Source organism: Tiliqua scincoides, chromosome 2 (genome assembly GCF_035046505.1).
Source record: "Tiliqua scincoides isolate rTilSci1 chromosome 2, rTilSci1.hap2, whole genome shotgun sequence".
In the NCBI taxonomy this organism is placed as follows: Eukaryota; Metazoa; Chordata; class Lepidosauria; order Squamata; family Scincidae; genus Tiliqua; species Tiliqua scincoides.
This window is the reverse complement of record NC_089822.1, coordinates 159,711,172-159,735,477: the sequence shown is the minus strand read 5'-3', so window position 1 is coordinate 159,735,477 and position 24,306 is coordinate 159,711,172. Positions and strand designations below refer to the sequence as shown.

General features: G+C 43.4%; 1 protein-coding gene across 2 annotated transcripts in view; it reads left to right on the top strand.

Annotated features, from left to right (window-relative positions):
* Positions 1-24,306, top strand: part of TNRC6C (trinucleotide repeat containing adaptor 6C) — a 159,727-nt gene that overhangs the window by 34,939 nt on the left and 100,482 nt on the right. For both annotated transcript variants that reach the window (XM_066613470.1, XM_066613469.1), the window contains exon 3: positions 8,760-8,781. In XM_066613470.1, the coding sequence (XP_066469567.1) occupies positions 8,760-8,781 (22 nt within the window). The remainder of the gene's footprint in view (positions 1-8,759; positions 8,782-24,306) is intronic.

Below are 24,306 nucleotides of genomic sequence, written 5' to 3'. Positions count from 1 at the left end.
GCCAGATGGTACCCATCCCATCATCATTATATTGTGGCAGAAATAGTGGCGCCTGGCAAAAATTCTCCTTTCTAGTGGTTTCTTCAGTGCCTGGATTTGGTCACCCTACGCAATACAGTGGTGCCTCGCATAACGAATGCCTCGCGCACCGAAAAACTTGCAGAACGAAGGCGTTTTGCGATTTTTGGTGACTCGCAAAACGAATTTTTATGACCCATGCTTCGCAAGACGAATTTTTTTTTGTTTTGGTTTGTTTTAAGGGGGGGATCTTCATGCCAGTTTATGATCCCGTTCACCCTAATAAGGGGGGATCTTCATGTCAGTTTATGATCTCATCCACCCTAGTAAGGGGAGGATCTTCATGTCAGTTTATGATCCCGTCCACCCTAGTAATGGGAGGATCTTCATGTCAGTTTATGTAAGTAAGTCCCATTGTGCTTGCTCCCAGGAAAGTGTGCACAGGATTACAGCCTTCAAACTCTCCACTCAGCATCCCCCCCATCGCTCATTCACCCTCTCACTGTCCCATTTCCTTCACATTTCCCCCCATGATCAAAAGCAAGCAATTGAGTGCAACTGCTCTGTCCTCCTCCCCAGCTTAGAGCACAATCCTGTGCATGTCTTCTCAGAAGTAAGTCCCATTATGCTTGCTCCCAGGAAAGTGCGCACAGGATTACAGCCTTCATGCTCCCCACTCAGCATCCCCCCCATTTTTGAAATCCTCAGTACAGTATGTATGCCTTTAAAGAGCACTTAATAAACACTTTGTAAACCAAATTTGACTTTGTTCTGACTTTTCTTGCCCATAGGAACGCATTAATTAAATTTCAATGCATTCCTATGGGGAAATGCGCTTCGCAAAACGAAAAACTCGCATAACGAAAGGACTCGCGGAACGAATTAATTTCGTTATGTGAGGCACCACTGTAGTAATATAACTACTTTTTAGAAAAGAATGGAATAACTTAAAGGTCCTCATTAGCTGGAATCCTATTATACATGTTTATGGTGACTCCCCTACTTTTCTGAATCAAGTTTGCATATAACTGATAAAGAATTCAGACTGCTCTTCCATGATTTCCCATCACATACCCCAGTCCTAAGCATATTTGCTTGAAAGTAAGATGGGCAGCCCAATCGTAACCTGCACTGGAATAGGCAGGCCAACTGGCCTCTGCCATTTCCAGCTCAGGTTAGGAGGTGAATCCAGCACAAGAGGATTTATTTCCCCTTACCCCATGTTGCGTGGCAGTCACCCCTATGGGGCTACTTGGATCTGCGTCAGCTAAATAGCTAGTGCTGATTTGAGCAACCCAGTGTAATGCTGGGCAGTCTGGGATGGGGGGGTTTAAAATCAGGCCTCAATGCCAGAGGTCAGTCCCACCCCCCTCCTGAGCCTAGTCTGCCCTTCCCTGCCCTGAAACAGCCCCGTTCCCCCCCCCCACCACCCTCTCCAACCAGCTGTCCTCGACTGGCACAACCTAACCATTGTTGGGTGCCGTGAAGGCTGGATTCGGCTTCTCTAGGCCGGTGCATGTCCTTGAGCCAGCCCAGCTGACTCAAAAGGAGGTGTGAATGTACTTTTATGGCATGTTTGTGACACTCTTAGGCTGGTGCAAGGGACTTCCGATGACCCAACAAAAGGTGAGGATTGTACTCTCAGACTACATGCTATGTTTACAGTGTAATGCAGCTGTGTCAAACTTGTTTTATACAGTGGGCCAAATAGCATTCATGATGCCTGTTGAAGGCTAGAAATGATGTCATTAATCAGATCATGACCAGAAATAAGCACTTTTTTCTCACTTAGTAACTAATTAGCTGCAAACGACAAGAGAAAATATGCAAATGTTGATCATATTTTCAAGATATGGAAGAGCCCAATTATTAGGTGGGCTACCCTTTCTGTAGTGACACCTTAACACAGCTCAGCAGCAGGTGGTGGTGCTGGAAGAGCCTTTGGGCTGGAAAAACAGCTTCTGTGGGCTGCATCTGACCTACGAGCCTTATGATTGACACCTATGATGTCAATCACGTGTTGTAAAATTCTTAATTTGACTTGTGAGGTGGAACTGCTCAGATTGGGACCATACTGTTTGAGAACAGTTTACCTTTTACGCCCATTCCCTTTTCCCATTTAACCTTACACACCTAGAGTGGTTAGTTAACTCCTAAAGTGCCATTTTCTTCAAGGGCACTTCATTAGTTAATTAGGTGCTCCAGGGTGCTGTTTTTGGTAGGAAAACTGTGTAAAGGGTTTAATATGCTGAACCACTCTGAGTGGTTAGCAACTGACCAATAGCAACTGACCAATAGTTCAATAGCAACTGAACTTGCTCTACTTGCAAGTCAAGGTAAGAATTTAACTACTCATAATCTGACAACAAAACATGTAGTTCAGGTTGATTTCAATGGTGTTTACTTCCAAGTAAATGTGTATAAGAGTGCAATCATAATTTCTCCCTTAAGAACATAAGAAAAACCCGACTGGACCAGGCCAAAAGGCCACCTAATCCAACCTCCTGTATCTCACAGTGGCCCACCAGATGCCTCTTGGAGCACATAATACAATAGGAGACCTGGGGCCTTCCCTCGCATCTGGCATTCTGAGGTAGCCTACCTCTAAAATCAGGATCCCTTCTACATCCTTAATTTGATCTTGAGTCATGCATCATTTGTCATAAATTAGGATTTTTCTTTCATTTAAAATAAATTCAAATTGTTATTAATACTTTCTTGACTTAAGGAGTTTGAAACATGTACAGATTCTGATACCCTGGCCAACAACTACAGGGTGGCCACAAAGTCCCTTTGCATGGGATTGTGTGGATTTAGGGTTGAAGCCATTTAAGCCTGTGTAGGGACTCTGTAACTTGATGTGTTGAATGGGCCTTAGGGCATGAACTTCTCAAATAGCAGCTCCTATGCCAAGTAGCAAGCAACTTTTCAAACTAAGAAATAGGTTATGATATGGCACTGCAACCCACTGTTCAAAGGACAAGTCAACTCCTGGGTATATCCACACCATTGTGTGCACTTTCAGTAGCCCTTTGGATCCTGGCCATTATACTATTACTAAGTTTTAACACCTCTTAATACCTAGTCTTTTTCATTCATAGCATTTTAAGTTAAACAGCTTGTTAGGTATTTTCATTTTGTAGCTGTAATCTAAAACAGCTTTCAGTAATGTGGCTGAAGTGGTTAAGATGGTTTTAATTTCATTTTCTTCAATAGTAATGAAATGGTTTCCAAACTTTTTTGAGTTGCAGCTTCCTTGACCTACCAGGCCATTGGCCATGGCTCCCCATTAGGGCTACTATACATTGTATATGGCAGTGGGTATTTCACAAGGATTCCTTGGCTCCCCTGGCTGATTTCCATGGATCCCCAGGGAGCCACGGCTCAGGGCAAGTTTTCGGAACTACTGGTATAAATGTTGCTTGAACTATACTATACTATACTAGTTTGAACTATACTAGTTTATTGCAGATAGCAGAGAGAAATATCCTGAAGACATAAACATATTTCATTCCTCAATCTATTATTTTTATTTTATTTTTTATTTTTCACATTTTTTATACTGCCCTTCCTCCAAAGAGCTCAGGGCGGTGTACACAGCTGCCCCCCTCCTGTTGTCCTCACAACAACCCTGTGAGGTTAGTGAGGCTGAGAGAAAGTGACTGGCGCAAGGTCACCCAGGAAGCTTTGTGGCTGAGGGGGATTTGAACCTGGATCTTCCAGGTCTAAGTCCACCTCCCAAAAATCTAATCTTCATTGGCACTCTAAGCCAGTGGTTCTCACACATTTAGCACTGGGAGCCACTTTTTAGAATGAGAATCTGTCAGGACCCACTGGCAGTGATGTCATGACCGGAAGTGACATCATTAAGCAGGAAAAAAATTTGCAATCCTAGGCTGCAATCCTATCCATACTTACCTAAGAGTAAGTCCCATTTACTTATCATTGTTAAAAGAAAATACATAGTAGCTTGTTAAAAGTAGAGGTCTGTTACATTTCCCCAAATGCAGTCACATACCATTGTAGCATCAAATCTAATATATTAAAAATAAAATATTGAAATGAATGGGGGACCCACCTGAAATTAGCTTGCGACCCACCTAGTGGGTCCCGACCCACTAATTTGAGAATCACTGCTCTACGCTATTTTTAATGCTCAATTTGTATAATTTAACTGCTTTTGTAATTAGTGTCAGGAGTTCTGTATAAATACAGTAAAGTGTCTTATTGCCCAGTGCATCATTTTGTGTGGTATTCAGATTTTAAGTTTTCATGGTTCTATTTTATACATGTATTTCAGTTTGTATAACTAGATATTCTATCTATGTACATTCTCAGTAATCTTTTCAACATGTGTTCTGTGCACTCATCTCTCAAGAGGCAAATCACAATTTCTTTTTATCACAACACACCAAAGTGAATAGATCCATATGTATATCTCTGTGATGTGTTTCTGTTGCTGTGTGTGTTAAGAAGGACGGCATAACCTCTCTGCTCCCATGTGAGAGTGCAAATCAACAAGCTATTGGAGGAAAAGAACATTTAGAGTCATGGCTGACCCATCCATGATGAGAATGAGCCTGTTAGCATTAAGCAGTGAATTGGGACCTGAGCAGGGGATGGCAAGCAGGGGGTGCCCGCCACCCCAGCCCCCCCCCCACACTGCTGCCACAGAGCCAGACTCCTTATGTGCCCCTTCCTCTGGGTGGCTCTTTAATAAAAGAGGGAATGCAGGGTATGCTCCCAATGTGCCTTGCATTGCCTGCTTGGTATAAAGAGTCTGTGAAGAGGTAGGAGTGAGATTGCTACATTCTGATCCTCTGCAGCAATCTACTGCAGACACTCAGGTATAAGTCAGTCTCACAGATGAGGTCAGGTTTTGAGCAAAGATAATGAAATTTTCTGTGACCTTCGGATAAGTCAGGTGTTAAACTTAGGAGGGGTGTCTGACTAATTTTGTCTGATTTTACCCGAGGCCAGATCCTGAAAAATAACCTACCAGTAATTGTTACCTAAGAACCATAGAGTTTTCAATTTATTAAAAATTTAGTAAAAGATCCTAAGATATATTTTATTAACTTTTTAAATTCTGTCCTTCACAACCTTTTTGTAAACACTGTCAGAGTAAGTGCGCTGTAAGCAACATACTGATAGAACCATTAATTAAATTCTTCTTTAAGGTGCCTGGTGTGTTAAGCCAGAGGCTCTACATATAACATATAGCACTTAACTGGGAGTGTGCAATTAAATTCACAGTGGAGAGACAAGCAACAAGGAATGAGTGTGAGCAAGCACAGCTGCACATAGTTGCAACCCAATTTGCTCAGAAGTAGACCCCACTGCTTTCCCTGGGTGGTATTCTTGAATTGTAGCCTGGGACTTTGTTTCAGATGGAAAGAAAGATTACATCCTGGTATGTTAAAAACCAAACCTCTGCCAACTATTTGCAAAATGGAACAAGGGTGCAGAAGGGTTGGCTGTGATCCTGCCAGAGAGAATGAGGCCTGCTTGATTTAAATGGAAGTGTTGAGCCCTGGCTTGCTTTTTTTCTCAGGAGTAGTGAAAAGGTTAACTTTGGCTGCAGCTTACAACCTCATTGCCCTGGAGACAAATTACCTATATCTGCATTGCCCTCTTGCTCTCCTCTGGGCTTCTCCTGGCTGCCTACCCCGAGTGACTTGCAGATAAGTCAAGGAGACAATTTACACTTGATTCATTGGCAGAAAGGAAACAACTTACACTTGATTTCTTGGCAGAAATTTTTCGACTTATAGGCAAGTATCAATGGTAGCTCCCTCGCGTTCTTCCACCAGGTGCTCTAAAAGAGCCAAGTGGGGAAGCAGCAAATTTGCTCTTTCCTCTATGTGAACTCTTTCTACAAAGGAGGAAATGTGGAGCACTCAAGGAACAATCCCAATGTGCTTCACATTTTCTGCTTTGATTCAAGAGTTCATGCATAAAAAGGAGCCAGTAAGGGGGAAGCAGTGGAGCTGGTAGGGCAGTGGTAGAGCTATATGCTGCCTCACAGCCCAATCCTGAACTGCCCGGAGCATGCGGCTGCAACGGCGCTGAGAATGGCTGCCACCGCATCCTGCACACCTCAAACTGCCGCGGGCGGTGCCTCAGGAGAAGGAGACTTTCATCCCCTTCTCCCAGGTAAGGGAAGCAGCCCTGCAGTGGGGCTACTCACTTTACCATCGACCAAAGGTCAGCAGTAAGGTGAAAGCATTCGCGTAGGGCGGCAAGCCCTGCACAATTGGACAGGATCCAGTGGAGCTGAGCTCCATCGGACCCATCTCCTGCCTCCCCACTCCCTCCCCTTGGCACGCCTCCCGCCTGCCCTCTCTCCGCCTTCCCCACGCCTCCTCCCCACGCCCCCACTTACTGTGCCATGGCTCGGCTGTCAGTGAATCCGCCAAGCAGCGCAAGATGGGTGCCCACCCGGCGCTAGCCTAGCACTGGGCTAGCATGGGCGCTGGCCCAGTGTTAAGTCTCACAGATGTGCCTTACGACATGTTTGTGACAGTGTGCTCTGGCGGAAAGCCGGAGCCCCGAGCTCAGGATTGGGCTCTCAGGCAGCTTAATAGCTTCTGATGACCCTGTTTAGAAATTATAATTGAACTTGACTGTGTAACATACTGCTGTTCCAAGGGTGCATATAGAAATATGGTGTGTTTTTACGTGTGCATGCATGTACGTGTTGGCAAGGCTGTTGCAGTTGGATGTGTTTATATGCCATGTGTTTGCCAAGATTGATCACTGTTCATATTGCACGTATATGTGGTGTTAAATATGTGTTACAGTTTTGTATCTGAAGTGGATATAAAAATAGACATCTCATGTTAACTCTATAAGAGAAGAGATGCAATCTCCTCGAAGAGTTGATTATTATGTGGTTGACTTTTACCTGTGTAGCTGTGGGAAAAATACAAAAATGCTGGGATTTTAAAAGAGTTATTTGGAAGTATTTTCTGCTCAGATCAATAGGTCGAGTATTGTGAAGTGTAGAGGTATCAGTCCTCCTTCATGTGGATGTTTGCAGTGGAATGGTTACTGGCCATTTCCAGGGTGGAAATGTTACTGGAATGGGTAACGTCCTCAACTTTTGCTCCGACATTGGAACTTAATGAGGATGTTAATGGGGTGAAGGCAGGGGTTAAGTTGGGTGAACTTATTTTCCATTGGAAATAATAAAGAGGCTTATTAACTTTTCAGTGTCCTGATATCAGTGCCTTGTTTGAAATTGGTGAGAGTTCCCTCCAGTGTGCTAGGGATATCTCAGCACTGTGCATAGGCTTCAGGGGAAGTCTGCTGATCTTTCAGCATAATAGGGAACTTGGAACCCAATCCTATGCTCGGCGGCATGGCTCCTTCTCCCGAGGCACCTCCCGCGGTAGCCCGGGAGGTGCAGGATCCGGTGGCAGCTCTTTTCGGTGCCGCTGAGTGTGGACACCCGGGGCAGCTCAGGATTGGGCTGCCCAGGTAACTGCAGGAAAGGAATGATTCTTTCATTCTTTCCATGCCAATCCATGGTTTGATGCTGCACAAATAAACCTCAAATCTTCCTCTTCCACCTCCCATTCCCTCCTCTTCTTGTATTACAATTCCTACCTTTACTTCCTGGTTCTCAGCTCACTGTTGTCTGTTGTTTCATCTGAACAGGAAAACAATAGTTTTCTTACAAACCAGAATGGGAAATTGCACCCATGTTCTGTAAGTAAAGTATGATTTGTGCAAACCATAGTTTGCCCAGTTTGAACAAAATGGCGTGCTATGAAACAGGAGTTAAGTGTGTACAAGGAACTTCACTACATAAGGAAAGGAGGGAGCATGAGCACTTAAGTCTTGGTCAAATAATGCAAAATCATACGGGAGTGGGGCTGTATTGTGTTGCTTAGGTCTAAACCAGGGGTGCTCAAACCCCGGCCTGGGGGCCACTTGCGGCCCTCAGAGGTTCCCAGTCAGGCCCTCGGGGAGCCCCCAGTCTCCAATGAGCCTCTGGCCCGCCTGAGACTTGCTGGAGCCCATGCTGGCCCGACGCAACTGCTCTCAGTGTGAGGATGACTGTTCGACCTCTCGCGTGAGCTGTGGGACAAGGGCTCGCTCCACTACTTGCTGTTTCACATCTGTGATGTAGCACTGGCAGTGAAGGAAAGGCTGGCCTTGCTTTGTGTAAGGCCTTTTATAGGCCTTGAGATACTGCAAGACCGTCATTCATTCATACAAGTTCCATCTCTAATATATTCATTTATGTAAATTTATTCAAATTGTAAATGTAAATTAATTCTTTATTTTCTCGGCCCCCCACACAGTGTCAAAGAGATGATGTGGCCCTCCTGCCAAAATGTTTGGACACCCCTGGTCTAAACATACATGCAGAAATAACATACTTAGAAGTTGTATTTAGAATGTTCAAATGATATCCTTAATTCATTAAACTTAACTGTATATTTCTTACACCCAAAAGAAACAAAGGAAGTATACTACTAGTACATACCACAAGTGCTGACCTGCCAGTGAATGGCTATATAAAAAAGCTCTGTTCTTCACTCCGCTTCGCATGAATGGCACTAGCCATTCAAGAGTGTTGAATTAGACAGCCTGTATTTGTGTGGCAGTCATCACCAGAACCTCTGTATTGTGTGTATAGAGTGGTTGATTGTCAGGGCTGCAAGTTTCTTTTCATGATGTCCTCAGTAAAAATCTTGCTACTAACCACTTTTCTTGCTTTTGTTTTTCAGGCTGCTGAACAAAAAACCAAAGGTAATTTAATTTTTGATTCCTTCTAAAATGTCCATTGCTTTCACTTGTTTAAATTGTCATGTTAATGCAAACCATAGACATTCATTAGACTAAAAAATATCTAATGGGGTTTTTGGGGGATTGTATACTTTCTTATGTGGGTATGATTTTATGTCTGTTGCAGTATTGATTTTATCTGAGCTCACATTCTTAGGTTCAATTCAGGCATCACAAGCAGGCCTCTTTCCCCTTCTTTTCCATTATTGACATTATCGTTTCCTTGACCTCTAAATTGGGCAAAATAAAACTTCAGATTCTGGTTTCATTGACGGGGTTGGAGGCAAACTGTGTTTAGTACAGTGCTAGCCAAACTCCTACAAGGAAGTGGGAAGCTCTGTAAGTGTGTGTGGGCAAGGGGCTATGGCTACAATCAGTCTTTTGGATCATGCTGCTGCTGCCGCCGGGGATGAGAGAGTTTTATTTTACTTACCTCCATCCAGCACCAGAGATTGGGGGGGGGGTCTGGGGAGCCCTCTGTAGGGCTCCCCATGTCTCCAAACATGTATAAGGAAAAAATAGGCACTTGTGGTTTCGCAATGTAAACTGGAAGTGTCCCCCATTTTTCTTCTTTTAGATGTTTGGAGGTGCAGGGAGCTCTGTAGAGGGCTTCCTGGACCCCCTGCCCCGGACTCTGGCATTGGCTGGAGGTTAGTAAAAATCTCCCCTTCCCCATCCCTTAAAGAGGCAGGGACAAGTGCTTCCCTAGCTGGTGGGTCACAGCCCACCAGTTTAGAAACCACTGGTTTAGTAGTAATTGTAGTTTGTCTGATTTGGATGTCATGGAAACTATGAAAGGGAAGGGCTCATGATCAGTCTCAATCACCTAACCATGGTTTAGTGATTGGCACCATGACATATGAATGGTCCTATTCTTTTTAAAACATTAATTCAGACGTTCCAGAACATTCCAGCCCAGCAACCTACTTCATCCTCTGCAGTGTGTTGAGACATTGCTGACCAATCTCTGGAGACCTCTTCTGTGCTGTGCTTGGCCAGTGTCTCACTCTGTTGGCCTCTGTGGCCCTCAGAAAGTCTCGCAGAAGCCTCTGAAAGCTACTTCCAGTCAGACTGGAAGCTACCTTTGAAAACCAGAAGTAGCTTTTAGAGGCTTCTGTGGGCCATTCTGAGGCCCACAGAGTTGGTTGCCAGCCTGGCGCAAACCAGAAGAGGCCTCCGGAGACTGGCCAGCAGTGTCTCAACCCACTGCAGAGGATGAAGTGGGTTGTGGTGTTGGAATGTTTGGTAAGTCATTTGTGCTCTTTCTTTCTGGAATGGTTCCAATTTGGAACCAAACAGTCCCACAGGCAGGAAGTCCCCACTTATGACCCACATGGGCTTGCGATCCACCAGTGGGTTGTGACCTACACTTTAGGAAGCCTTGCATTAATTGATTTTCAAACACACAAACCTCTTCAAGATACAGTGGGGCCCCTGGATCCACGGATCCCTTATTCGCAGTCTCACTTATCTGCTGATCTGGTCCCCGTTCAGAGATGAGGGAAGTTCTCTCCAAAGGTTCCTCTGAGCTCATCAGAGGTCATGCATGTCTGTCCCCTGAGGGCTTCCCTGGTCCTCCTAATGCCTTATAAGGCATTAAAAATTACTTCTGGTTTTTTTTTGTAAAAACACCAGAAGTGATTTTTTTTTTTTTTTACTCTAAGGCTCAGTCTGATCCTGGCAGATGCCGTGGTCAAATGTGCTCAGCCTCTGCTGGGTGCAGAAGTCCCTCTGGAGGCAAGGGAGAGGAGCTCCCCTTGCCTCCAGAGGATGGAGGACTTTTCATGATATCTTCTGTTTCAGTTAGCCGCGGGAGGTTTCAGAACAGAACTCCCACAGATACTGGAGGACGCCTGTACATTCCCATTGAGTAATTACATTTGATTGGCTGTTCTCCCTTGCAGACAAGGCAGTATTCTGTTTCAGATAGTTTTGCCTGTAGGACTGGGTAGGCTGGGCTTGCATAACCACTTCCTGAATTGCCCCTAAAAATCCTGAGTTTTTTAGGATTTTTAGAATTGCGTGGCTTGAACTACTTCCAGTAGGAAAGCAGAGAGTGCTTCAGAACTCTGTAGGAAGTAACTACCTTTCATCTTTCTGCATGTCATTCCCACTGAGCCAAACCATCAGGACAGATCTGGGTAGGCAATGACCCAGAGAATTGCTTCATTAACATAGCAAAACTGAATTCTTCCCACTCCGTCACTTGAGAGTGCCAGGTCTCTCAGCAGTCGGAACTTTGACTACTTGATTGGATGAACATTCACTCATAAGAGATATTTGTTTGTCAGGATATTTTCCCTAAGCTACTCTTCAAGGCTGAGAAAATCACTTGGAGCTGGATCCCACTGAGCACAGACCAGGGAATTTAAAGAGAAACCAGGAGGCACAGTGAGAACTGACCTTCTGAAGAGAAAGATATTGTGTTTCTTGTGTCCTTTGAGACTATGGCAGTGGTTCCCAAACTGTGAGCTGTGGCTCCCTGGGAAGCTGTGGAAAACAGCCAAGGGAGCTACAGAATCTTTGCAAAACCCCCGCCACCCTATGTAATGTTTCAGATTGTAGCCCTAATGGGGAGCCGCCACCAATAGCCACCAGCTGAATCAGTTTGAAAACCACTAAACTATAGTAAAAAAAGGGGGGTGAATGGGACAGTTACTCCAAGACACCTCATAAATATTTTAAGAAGAATTACTAAGTAAAAGAGACAGTGATGGATGATGGATGACCTTTGCAGTACCATAGTTAGTGGGGGCAGGTCGGCCACGACACGTACCACTCCGGAGTGCCAAATGAGGAGTTCCCAAGTGAAGCCAGCCAAGATGGCAGCCGCTGTGGAAGTAGCCTCCCAACCGACTTTCACCTTCTGCTGAGTTGCTGCAAAACTCACTGCACAGTACTGTGCTCAGAGGTTTGCAGCAGCTCTGGCAGCTCTGCTTCCCATTACCACAGCCACCGCCCTCCTCTTTCAAACTGGAAGTAACATTGTGATGTCACGTCACTACGCTGCTGAACCTTTGATTCCTGACAACGAAAGTGTGGCACTAAGTGTGGGAAATGGTGCCCTCATTTCCATTTCTTCACTATCTTGACTCAGTAGCCAGCTGATTAAATGTTGAGGGACACAACATTAAACCACCACTCCATAAATGGTTCTTCTCTGGGCCTCCAGAGTTGGCATGATTCACTCAGATTCTCTTCAGCCCCTCAGGAAAGACCTTAAGAAGATTTTCCTGATGCCTGCTTTCCTAGCTGATGTCTCTCTCGAAGCAGTGGAGATGGAGGAGTGATCATTGGCTAAGATCTTGTGTGATCATCAACCACATGTGGCTGCATTGCTGCTTCTGAGCAAATCTCTGATAGTATTTCTGTCAGGCAATTCCCACAGACAAAATCATGGTATTTTCCACTCACCTTCCAGAAAGGGAATGAAGGCTTACACTGTTTCTTCTGTGGCTAATATAGCTACTGGATCTAAAGAGACCACTGAGACTTCAAACCAGAAGACTTCAAACTGAATTTACACTGCATTAAAAATCAATCAATCAGAAAAGTTTAAATCTGCAGTCTGTATAGAAGTTAATGGCACAATCCTAACCAAGGCCTGTGCCAGTGGAATGCATGTTCCGCTGGCACAGGCTGCCACAAAAGCACCATAAAGTGCTTTGCAGCAATGAAGGGAGTTGACGCACAGCAGCTGCAGAGGCTTACCCTTGGCGAAAGGGGACAAATGCCCCCTTGCCCTGAGGAGACCTCCAGTAGCCAAAACTCCCTCATGGTATGCAGTGCAGGCCACACTGGTAGCACTGCATCACCGTGTGGGCATTTAGTTAGGATTGGCCATAAGGCTATTTGTGTAATTGTGTTTATTTTGCATAATTTTGCTTCTACAAAGCTTCTGGATAGACTGCAGTTCAAGAAACTGAGGTTGAGTGCTTTGTTTAGCTGTGAAGCTTACTGACTGACCTTGAGCCTGTCACTTCTCTCAGCATAGTCTGTTTCAGGTGGCTGTTGTTAAGTAAAATTGGATTGCCCAATATATGCCACTCTCAGCTTCATTGGGAAAAGCCAGGATACAAATGAACTAGCTGCTAGCCATGAGGAGGAGTAAGGAGCTATACTCTAGGAATCCTCCTCAGCTACATGTTTGGCTTCTGAGGTTTCAACAAGTATTATCAGATACTTTCAAACATATCTTTGTAGCCATAAGGACTAGAAATTTGGTTGATTGGTTTTCCCTAAAAGATGAAACCCAAGATTTTCAAGGAGTTTAAGTCTAGACTCAATGCCATATCCTGTCTCTTCCATGTTTGCATATAAATCATGGACCATGCAATGCTCTGCCTAGTATTCGAAATAAGAACCAAGACCAGAGTTAGCCAGCAGTGCCTCAATGAGAAGCTCTAATTTCCTATCTAATTTCCTTTCCACCCCTAAGAGAGGGAGGGAACTCTGCAAATCTTAGAAGAAACTTAGGGCACCATCCTAACTTTCGCTGGAACAGGCAGCCTGACTGGCCTGCACTGAATCCAGCTTAACCCGTTTCCGCCCTGCCCCCAGGTGTACACGTTTGATCCCTGTTATGTATGTGTTATGTTGGGCAAAAATGGCTTAGATCCCAATCCTGCGGTCCGCACTGCGCCTCCATGGCACGGACCACAGTTGCAAATGTGCCATAAGGCATGTTTGCGGGGCTTACCTCTGGGCGCCCACCAGAGGTGGCTCAGCTCCGGCTGGCACTGAGCCACCGCCCAGCGGGCGCCCGTGTTCTGCAGCTCGGCGGTGCCTGTGACCGCCGGGCTGCAGAACGGGGAATGGGGGCTTTCCTGGGGGCGTGGGGGAGGCGTTCCAGGGAGGGGGGAGGTATGGTCGGGGGCATTCCCGGGGGTGGGGGAGAGGCGGGTCTGCGGAGCCAAGCTCTGCAGGATCCAGGGCGCTCGGGTAGGGTTGCTCGCCCTACATGGGCGCCTTCACTTTAGCGGCGACCGGTTGCCACTAAAGTGAGTAGTCCCATTATGGGACTACTTCCCTTACTCGGGGGAAGGGGACAAACATCCCCTTCTCCCAAGGAGCCTCCCGTGGGAGCTCTTTATGGAGCTGCCGGGTCCTGCAGCTCCGGGCAGCTCAGGATTGGGCTGTTAATCCAGTGCAAGGTAGGTGCGGGCTTGGGTGCAACCCAGAATATGGGGATTTCATTCCCCTTACCCCGTGTCCCATATGTGATCCAGCCCTATGGGGCCTATTGTGCCAGACCAGCAGAAACTTACCCTCTCCCAGTGCAGGTCTAGTGCTACTAGTGCCTAGCCTGCTTCCGAGTCGGCACAAACATGCTTTGTGGCATGTTTGCAACACTCAGGATCCAGTGCAAGGGATGTGTGCCAGCTTTTTTTTGGGGGGGGGGGTAAGAGGGTGTTGGGTAAGTGGGTCCTGGATTTTGTGGTAGACAAATGTACTGGAGTCGTTCAGCACACTGAAGGCATTTTTTTCCTCTCTTTCAAACTGTTTGGAGAAATGCCATTGACTGCTGTAGGCGTGCAGCATTGTTAGAGCTTTGCATTGTCAATCTAGTACCCAGACAGAAACACTTTTCTGTTTGCTTCCTCATTCCAAAGAAGTTGGGGGATACAAGTCTCAAACTGGAATGGGTTAACAAGTGACTAAGGATCTTCAGGGTGAACTTGTGAACAATTCTTGCTCATCTGCGCTAAGATGACTTTTTGATCTTTATTAACCTGTTGCTCAATGGCCACATCACTCTCTTCCCATTCAGGTACAGGTGTTTCTTTTTCATCAGTTACAATCTCAGTATTGTACTGTGTCCTGTTGCTTGGTTTCATTTCAGTTGTACCTTCATGACATAACTTCTTTGATTTTTAGCCCTATCTGTCAGTTATCTGTTGTCCCTATCTACCCCTATCTATTTTATCCCTACCAGTCAGTTTAGACAATACAGAGCTAGATGAGACAATGGTATAAGATAGCTTGGTATATGCCCTTTGGGGAGATAAAGCAGGGTAGCAATTCACTGGGTGGGTGGGTGGTATATATGGTATATCATAGGCCTCAATGCTTCAGCAAACTAAGTAGTTCTTCCTTAGGAGAGATGAGAAACTCTCAGTGCCCTCATTGACAAAGGAGTGGGACACATATTTTGGCCATGGTGTTAGTGATGATGCTGTTCTGTCTGGAGTTGTTCCATGGGCCGAATTACACTCCAGAATCACCACCTTTGCTTTCAGAATCAAATTGTATGAAATTCTGTTACTTTCAGATGTTGCAGGTATATAGCTTAGCTGCCAGCAGAGCCCTTTCATTTGAGGAGATGGAGCTGGTAGCGATGTGTACAGATTGTGAAAGCCAGATGTGCCATTGGCAGCTTCACAGAGGACATGGGAGGCAGAGGAAATAGAGAACATTATTATTTTTCTTGAGCCATGAATTTGGTAGTACAAATGATCCATGGGCATTGCAAGAGTGACAAGAGAAGTAAGAATGCTTTAGGGCCCCAATCCTATCCCCCCCCTGTGCTGATGCAACCTTATTGAAAATCAGCATGCTGTATCCAACAGAGGTGGTGGTGGATTGGGAGACTATGGAGGGGAAAGGGGAATCATTTCCTCTTACCCCTCCATAAGCCTTTTGCTCTGTAGTGTGTCTCCTCGGACCTGGTACAAGTCTGAGGGAAAGAAAGGGGCTGAGAGGCTGCAAAATGAGGGAATAGGATCCGGTGTGTGTCATCCCTGCCAGATCCACCCCAGTGGAGTGCTTCACATGCTGTCACTGGCTGTTCTGCGACACCAAAAGTGTGTTCCACTGTCACAACATGGTCTTCCAGCAGCAAGGTATTATTAAACTTATTGTCAAAGTTTGGGCTGCTTAGTATTAATAACTTTAACTTTCACCAGTACTTGATCTTGTTCATATTAAACTGAACATGTTTGCAAAAATTCAATTAGTGTTTTTTTTTTGTAAATAGGCTAGCTTTGATGATATTTTTTTCTTCCAGCATGAATCAAAGTGAATACATGGTAAAGTTTTTACTGTGCTTGGAAAGAGCTGAATTGCATCATGTTAAGTATATTTTGGTATAAAAAACTCCAGCCACTGCATATCTAGCCACATTTTCTCTTACTCTCTGAAAGAAGAAACTGATTAAGCAGAAAAACAGTATTCCTGTATGTGGGTATATGGGACATGTCGCCAGTTAAATATTACACAGGGGCCTCAATGTTTTTATTTATAACATAGAATGTAGGACATGTCCAAAATAAATACATGTACCATTTTGTAAGAGAAGATATATTGAAAAAAGATTTTCTGAACTGATGTCACTGGGCTGCTTTACCAAAGACAGTTTCCTGCACAAATACAAAGACATTCCCTTGCAGGATCCAGACCAGGATTATTCTGCCTCTAATAGTGACTAGCTTACAAAATGTTTAGAGTGCAGTCATGTACATACTTACTTGAGAGTAAATCCCATTGAACTCGGTAGGCTCTAGGATTGTGTTGTTAGTCTAATGTGGCGTTTCTCAACGTTTGTCCCCAGCCGTACCAATTTGCATGGTCCACCTATTAGAAGTACCACGAGAAGTAACTGAAGTAATTTCTTCGCCAGTTACTTCCAGATTGGGAGACCAAACATGAGCTAAACAGCAGGAGGCTCAGGGCACATGGAGGGCTTTTTTTGTTCATGCAAAAAGTGTACACTGGAGCTCCACCCACTGAGCCAAGCCTTCTGCTAGTCACATTGCACCGCTGATCTTGCTGCTGGGCGGCGAGGGTCACGTGCTCCTGCATGTCCCACCGGACACTACCTCAAGTACCACTGGTGGTACGAGTATCACTGGTTGAAAAATGCTGGTCTAATGTTGTGGCAGTTTGCTAACAAAGCAAATACAAAGCAAAGCAAATTATGGTAGCAGTGAGTGAGTTAACATGTGTAGACATAGAAGGCTTGGGTAGGAGCTGCCTCATTTTATGATCTGATTACAACATATACAAATTTCCATCTTCACAAATGGAGCCCATTTGTGAGGCAGTGTTGGCTGGATTGTGGAGTAAGGCTTTTAACAATGGCCCTGTCTGGCACCAGTTACTGAAACGCACCTGAGTCCTACTGTTCAAGTATTTTCCAAAAATGCCACAAGATATCTTTTAAATGTAATTCTATGTAATTGATTATATGCCATAGTTTATAGAATTATTGTTTTGATACTACAGTGTGCAGTTTGTTACACAATTAGCCATGTTAGTTTGTAACTTCCTATCTGTTGATCAGAAATCAGATATGATCAACAGGCACTTTGTTGTAAGCCCATATTTTTCTTTGTGAACCTCTTTACAGGAATGTATTTATGGGCTTTGTCCCTGTGCAGAACAATGTTTGTGAATTTTTTAGAGCTTAATCCTGGGAGATAGTGGTTCTGTCCCTTTTATACATGTAAAAGTGCCCCAAGGCCCAGTGCAGCCTGGTACCAACCTGCTGGCCATAGCTAGGATTTTATTCTGTCACAGTCAGGCAAGGGTGGGAGCAGGGCTAAGAACAAATGATTTGATTGAGATAGGCCAGGAAAAAGAGCCAGAGGTCAAAGGCTGGTGGTCAAGAACAGGCTGGTGGTCAGGAACAGGATTAGCAAAGCAAGAAGAGACAGTCTTTGTTGCTACTCAGCAAGTAGGTCGAGATAAGGAACTAAACCTGGAGCAACAGGTGTACAGGGCAGCTCCTCAAATCACTGGATTCTGTTGATATGCAGAGCAGTAGTAGTCGCAATAGCTTCAGTAGAAGTACAGGTAGTACTATATACCTTATCCAGACTGCTTGGAACGGGAAGGTGCTGGATTTCAGATATCTGAATAATTGCATAAATATGAGAAATGCTTCCTCTTGCTCTTTTTACTGTTACCCATACAGGTGTCTGCTTGGCTCTTACATTTTTCAACAATGTCTGTACAGGTACAAATCACAGGGAAGAGAATAGAACTTGCAGCCTGTACCTTCACTGTATGTGAGAAGGAGCACATGACCTTCTGGTGTTCACACTAAAAGGTCTTGGACAAAATGTTTGGATTTTGGAATAGTCTGGATTTTGTATGTCCAGATAAAGTGTAATCTAACTGTAACCTCAATCAACAAGGTGATACTGTTGCTCAGAAAATATCAGGCCAATAATTTCTTTGGGCTGCAAGCCATCCTAGTGATGCAGAGAGTAGGATCTGATCCATGAGTTCTCAATTGGAATCCAGGGCATCTTAAAGTTACTCTGGGCCCAAATCCTATCCAATTTTCCAGTGTTGATGCAGCCTGCCAGTGGGGTGTGCACTGCATTTTGCAGTGGGGGGGCAGTCATGGAGGCCTCCCTAAGGTAAGTTCCCTTCCTTGGGGCTGCGTTGCAACTGCATTGACACTGGAAAGTTGAATAGGATTTGACCCTCTGTATATTGTTATGTGCCCTGAGGGAAGGGTATAGAAATACTATTACTTAAAAAAAAGAATGTTCCCAAACTGTGTCACCCCTCTTTTCTAAACAATGACTCTTTATAGTGCTCACCGTCTTCCTATTGATTTTTCTTTTTGCTGTCCTGAATGATGCTTTAAATGTTTTCTTTAATGAGAGCTGTCAGGTTGTGCATATTCCCATAGTTTGAACCTTCAAAGTCCAAGTCAGAGTTATATACAATGTTTAAAATTCAAACAGTGGCTTGGCCTTGAAAAATGTGGGAATCATTGCCTCCCCCCCCCCCCCACTCTGGGATGCGTTTAAAGCTTAAAAGCTTTTGTCTAGATTCCCTTATGGCAGGATAGGAATTGTAGATTCAATAAGTTCGCTCTTGCAAATCCTCCAGTGATCCTGATAGGGACTACATCCTTGCTTTTCCCCACCTTTCGTCTGTTTTGTTTGAAGAATTAAATTAAGCAAACTACTATGCTTGCCTGTCTTCATTTTTCTAAGGGCAAAGCAGTATTGAGCTTCAGTGATTTGCAAAGAAGCCTTGCTGGTTCTGTGTCAGGCCAAAAGGTCATTCAGGAAAATCTGACTCACAGAATAGTATTGTGTTGAACAGAATATAAATTTAGCCCAACTACACAACAATAGTTAAGGTAGTTGTGATCAAGCTTCCTGCGGCTTTATGGTTATTTATCCTCCCACAGTGTATACTTCACTGTGCAATAAAAGATTTTTTCTGCTGTAATATTCTTTGCCTAGTGCATTTTATTAAGCCACACCAGATGCGGTGTGCCTAAGTAGATGAAATTTTAGAAATCACAATGGTTTTTGAAGAAAGCTTTTATTTTGGAAAGCTGTGGATGGGTTCTGTTAACCAGGAATCTCACTGTTCAGTGGAGTTACACAAAGGGCAAATCCTAATGTAGGTTTTTCTTTACATTCTTCCCTCGAATTTTCTCAACACCCCACCTTCTGAAATACCTTGTCATTTCAATCATCAGCTAGAGCATTTTAGTTGACTGAAATACTCATTCTATTCTACTTGCTGGGTGAATGACCATCCTTGCTGGTTGTCACAGGTGACTGGATGATATTGTTGGATTGAGATATGGTGTTAATGACTGAAAGTGTTTTCCTGTTGGTCATTCTACTTGCAGAGTAGGTTTTGTGATTGTTCTGCTAATGTAGATTGTGGCAGAAAAAGAAAGGAAGACACTTGGAGTTTTTAATTATAGTCAGACAGATTAGGGTTCTTTGTATGCTAATACTGTAACATGTTTCACTACTCACTATAGCACAACATGTTGGTTACAGAAACTGTTCCCTGGGCACTAAGGGGCACAAAGAGAATGAAAGGTCATTCCTCCTCAGCTTCCTGGCAGCCAGTTTTCTTTAAGAATGGTGTTCCCTTTCTCTGATACCATATTCAGTTGCAGGGATAGTGGTTGTTGGGCTAGGGACAGGGGCAGTTATGTATTCCCACTCCTTTTTGTGTGTTTCCTTGCACATGAGAAGAAAAGAATCCTTCTAAGAACTAGCAACTAGTCAGAGACAAAATATGCTATAATTTTGTATTTTAAATTGTCATTTGCCATGTGCATCCCATTTTATGGAAGAAAAGGCAGGATATAAGTATTTTAAATAAAATAAATATAAAGGCTATGGCATCCTACTTGATACCTCTCTCCAGGCAATGAACAAGAGAGATAATTGTGAGTGATTGGAGTTTTTTTTAGTAGCATGTATTTCATATATCAAATGTGCATTGATTGCTGTTCTAAGAATGATGGGAAATGCAGGGAAAAACTGCACATTAGGGAAATGTATTTATTCATATACGTGTGTGCCCTTCAGAACTTTACATTGTTCTCCAAAATCTACAAATTTTGTAGATTTAGGGTCCCTTTAGGGAGCCTGGGTCCCTTTAGGGAGAAGGGCGGGATATAAATAAAGTTTATTATTATTATTTTTATTAATGTGTGCTCCCTCTGCTGTTTGCAAAGGATTCATCTTCTAGATTTTTGTTCCTATAGTTCTGATATGCAAGGTCTTTGCATTGACTGGATGGAATGCCATACCCTATTGGTTTTTGTGGCTATTCTCTATTTTTTTCAGATTTGTTGTTTGTTCTGAGATGGAGTAACTACAAATGCGCACAGGTGCAGAAACAATTCTATAAAGGGACCCCAAGAAATGTTCAATTTCCTAACAGTTCTTTGTTTGCCTGTCTTTTAATGGTTACAGTACACTGAGCAGATGATTTTGAAAACCCAATCTGTAGTGTCTGCACAGTTTTTTTGGAGAGTGGTAATTTGGAAGATAACGTTTTGGAAACATTTTTAGGATTATTTATTGGCATTTATCAGCAGTAACTTTTATTTCCCTTTTTAATACCTCTGCTCCCAGTGGCTTTTCTGTAACTCTGCAGAAGTTATAATTCTATGGAGTTGAGTGTGCTTTTCACTCAACTCAAACCAGATGAGCTCCTAGAAAATGTTGCTTCAGATATTGTTTATCTTTATTCCATTGTTTCTTTAAAATGAAAGGGTGTATTTGCCCCAATCAGTAATTCATACTTTTGAAGACATCTTTCCTGATTTGGGGAATGCTACAGTCAGCATTTAAGCTTGGATAAAAATTAAATGGCAATTCTGCAGCATGAACAGCTTCACTGAAATCAACTTTTTCTTCTTCCTTGTTATGACATGCTCATAAGCAAAGCTGTATCAAATGCAGACCATTTAAGTTAGTTTCATTGCTGCTTTCTGCAAAGCCTACATGTGTCTAAAATCAATGGTACAGAATTTTGAATGAATGAATAGCATAATATTGTTAGTAGTTTTAATAAAACATTTAATTTATTTTAACATTGATGTAATAGAATCTGATTTACTGGGAGTGGCATTTAATTAATTTAATTCAATTTACAGAGTTAACTCTATTACATATTAGTGCAGAAAATTACCTCTGAACAGTCATTTCTCATTGGTGACATGCAATAAGTTAATTTAGCTCTGAGTTGGTTTGGGTACATTGTGAGTTGTGCAGAGTTGCCATGGCGATGGGTGCTCAAGCAAAAGCTGTCAACTAAAACAACAAATAGAATAAGCCAACTTGCACACCGGCACCCTTTTTGTTAATCTGTAAACACTAACACATGGATTTTGTTTGCTCTATGCCTGATTTTGGTCTCTTTGGTGTTTTTAGGGGAAGCTGCTTGTTTATATGCTTATAATTGCTGAAATTGCCCAGGAAGAGTTAGTGAGAATGTACCTTTGAAGGTTTGTCTGGTCATGTAAAAGAGTGGCTAGGTCTGCTAGGAAGCACTGGAGATTTCATTGTTGTGTGCAGCAAACTGAAAGAAGTATTGCTGGTTTTCATCAGCCTAGTCATTGGAGAGCTGGGCCTGCCAGCTTTTTTACCCTGAGAGGAATTTTTTTTTGTACTGGAGTTGAGAAATCTAAAAATTGCTGGATCTGCATTCCTAGTGTTCTTGAATAATTTAAATTCTCCTTCCCATATATGTCATTAGTGTATGATGGCCCTGCAGACATAACATTCTGTTAGACTTCAGCTGAATTAATGAAGAGTCCTCCTGATACTGCATCATTCCAAGTTTTCTGTTTAAAAAAAATGTATTAACCAGCAGAGAACACTGTCAGTATTAGCAGTCAAAGGAAACTCTTTATGGATCTGGGCCATATTGTGAAGTTATTAACAGAGCCGACAGGTTATGTCTCATGTTTTTTATTTTTCACATCATTGTAGAGATGTCCCACCTAGAAACAAATTATTTCACCAAAGGCAGAAGCATCAGAAAATGGACTCCAAATGCTCCTGGGTGTGATGAGGCAGATGAGGGAAGATGCAGATGAGGCCTAGGAGGGGAGCAGGTTGGCAGTGGGGGCACTTGCCACACCCTGACCCCCTTCCTGGGCCTGATATGCCTTCACTGATCAATTCAGACTTGTGCCAGTGATTGAACTGATACAGGTCGTGTTGACCCATAGTGGCTGCTGGAGTAATGAGACCTTATCCTGATGAGACCTTCAGCTGCCAAATCTCTGCTGTGAAATACAGCAGATGCTGCACTGCAACTTCATCAACATGTGGGGAGTTAGTACTGGGCATAAGAGACATCAAATATTTATAAACAAATATTGTAGGCTTCTTTTTCTCCATTGACTCTAGAAGCTCATCTGAGATTAAAGGAGTTTCAGAAGTAGATAATGTCGCTGGACCAAATTTAGACTCTAGTACAGGGGTGTCCAAAGTTTTTCACAGGGGGCCACATAATCTCTCTGACACTGTGTTGGGGGCGGGGGAAAAAGAATTAATTTACATTTGAAATTTGAATAAATTTACTTAAGTTTACATAAATGAATATATTAAAGATGAACTTATATGAATGAATGAAGGTCTTGCAATACCTCAAGGCCTACAAAAGGCCTTGCACAAACCAAGGCTGGCCTTTCCTTTGCTGCCGCTACTGCATCACAGATGTGAAACAGCAAGCAGTGGAGCGAGCCCTCATCCCACAGCTTACGTGAGAGGTCGAACAGTCGCCCTCACGCTGAGAGCAGGTGTGTCGGGCCAGTGTGGGCTCCAGCAAGTCTCCGGAGGGCCAGAGGCTCATTGGAGACTGGGGGCTCCATGAGGGCCGCATTGGGAGTCCTTGAGGGCCGCAAGTGGCCCCAGGGCCGGGGTTTGGGCACCCCTGCTCTAGTAGATTGTAAATATTGCAGTTCGGCTGATGGCAGCAATTCATATTTAGCCATCAACTTAAAAAAACAAAACTCCTGATTTAGCAGTCGGTGCAAAATGATAATCTGAAATATGAGCAGCCTTCAATCAGAATGTGCATCAATTAGGGCACTACATTTTTCAGTAGCTCATCTGAAATAGTTTGAAAACTGAATTTCTGTGCGTGAAAATAACATCTGAAACATTGCTTCCAGCGACTTTATTATTATAGGAAGTCAAAAGACTTGATTACAACCTTCCAAACTGCTTTTCTTTAAGTACAGGGACCTCTCATTTTACACTTGTTTGATTTAGACGGTTATGGAGAATGTGCTTGTTTAACTAATACAAAAACCTAATTTACACTCGCAAATATTTGGAATAACATGGTCAAAAGCAGTTTAATAAATATTTTTAATTTTCATGTTTTTGAGATATGTACTGCTTTTCAAAAATGTAACTTTTTGTAAAGTGAGAGGTGCCTGTATTTTATGTATTCCCATTCCTTTAGACTTGTCATAAAGCAAAAATATCTCCTTTGTGGTTCACAGGTGACTTCACATATTTATTTATAAAAGGTATAGTTTCCAAAACTTCGTTCTGGAAATCCTATCTCTGCAAAAATTTCTTCCTTACCAATTAGTTATTTCCAAGCAAGCAGCACACAGGTACAGAATTCAGAATCCTGAGAATGTCAATTTTATGTTACTTTTTAAAATCCACTTTCTTGTTCATATAGGGAAACCAAAACAGCTCAAGAGAGGAACGAAAAAAATAAAATGGCGCTGCCTAGAATAGCAGGGATAGCAATTACAATACAGTAAAAGCCATGTTATCCAGCACATGGTTAAGTGGCAAACTTGGTTAACCAGAATCTTTGCATGCTGCCTCAGGCAAGTGGGGATGTCAATTAAAAATGTGTGCTGCTTACTGAAGCATCCATTTAAACTTACTGAAATGTTAGTTCAGCCCCCTTCCTTGCTTACCTGATGGAGCGGTGCTGTTCTGCCCTTTTTCATGAGGGCCCTCCAGGACTAGAGGCATCCCTCTTCCTTCCTTACAGGGCCCTCTTGAGGAAGAAATGGAACACCTTTATTCCTAGAGGGCAGAGCAAAAAGTGATGTAGGTCAAATCAAAATTCAGTTATTTCTGCAGTCTGATACAGCAGTAGTGGACATGTGGGATGAAGTGAAAGTGGAAAGAAATAAACCTGTACTGTTCACTGTTCTTTCCCTTTGCTCTGCATGCTCCTTTTGTTTGTAATAAAGAGTATAACTACATAGAAACTACATAGAAG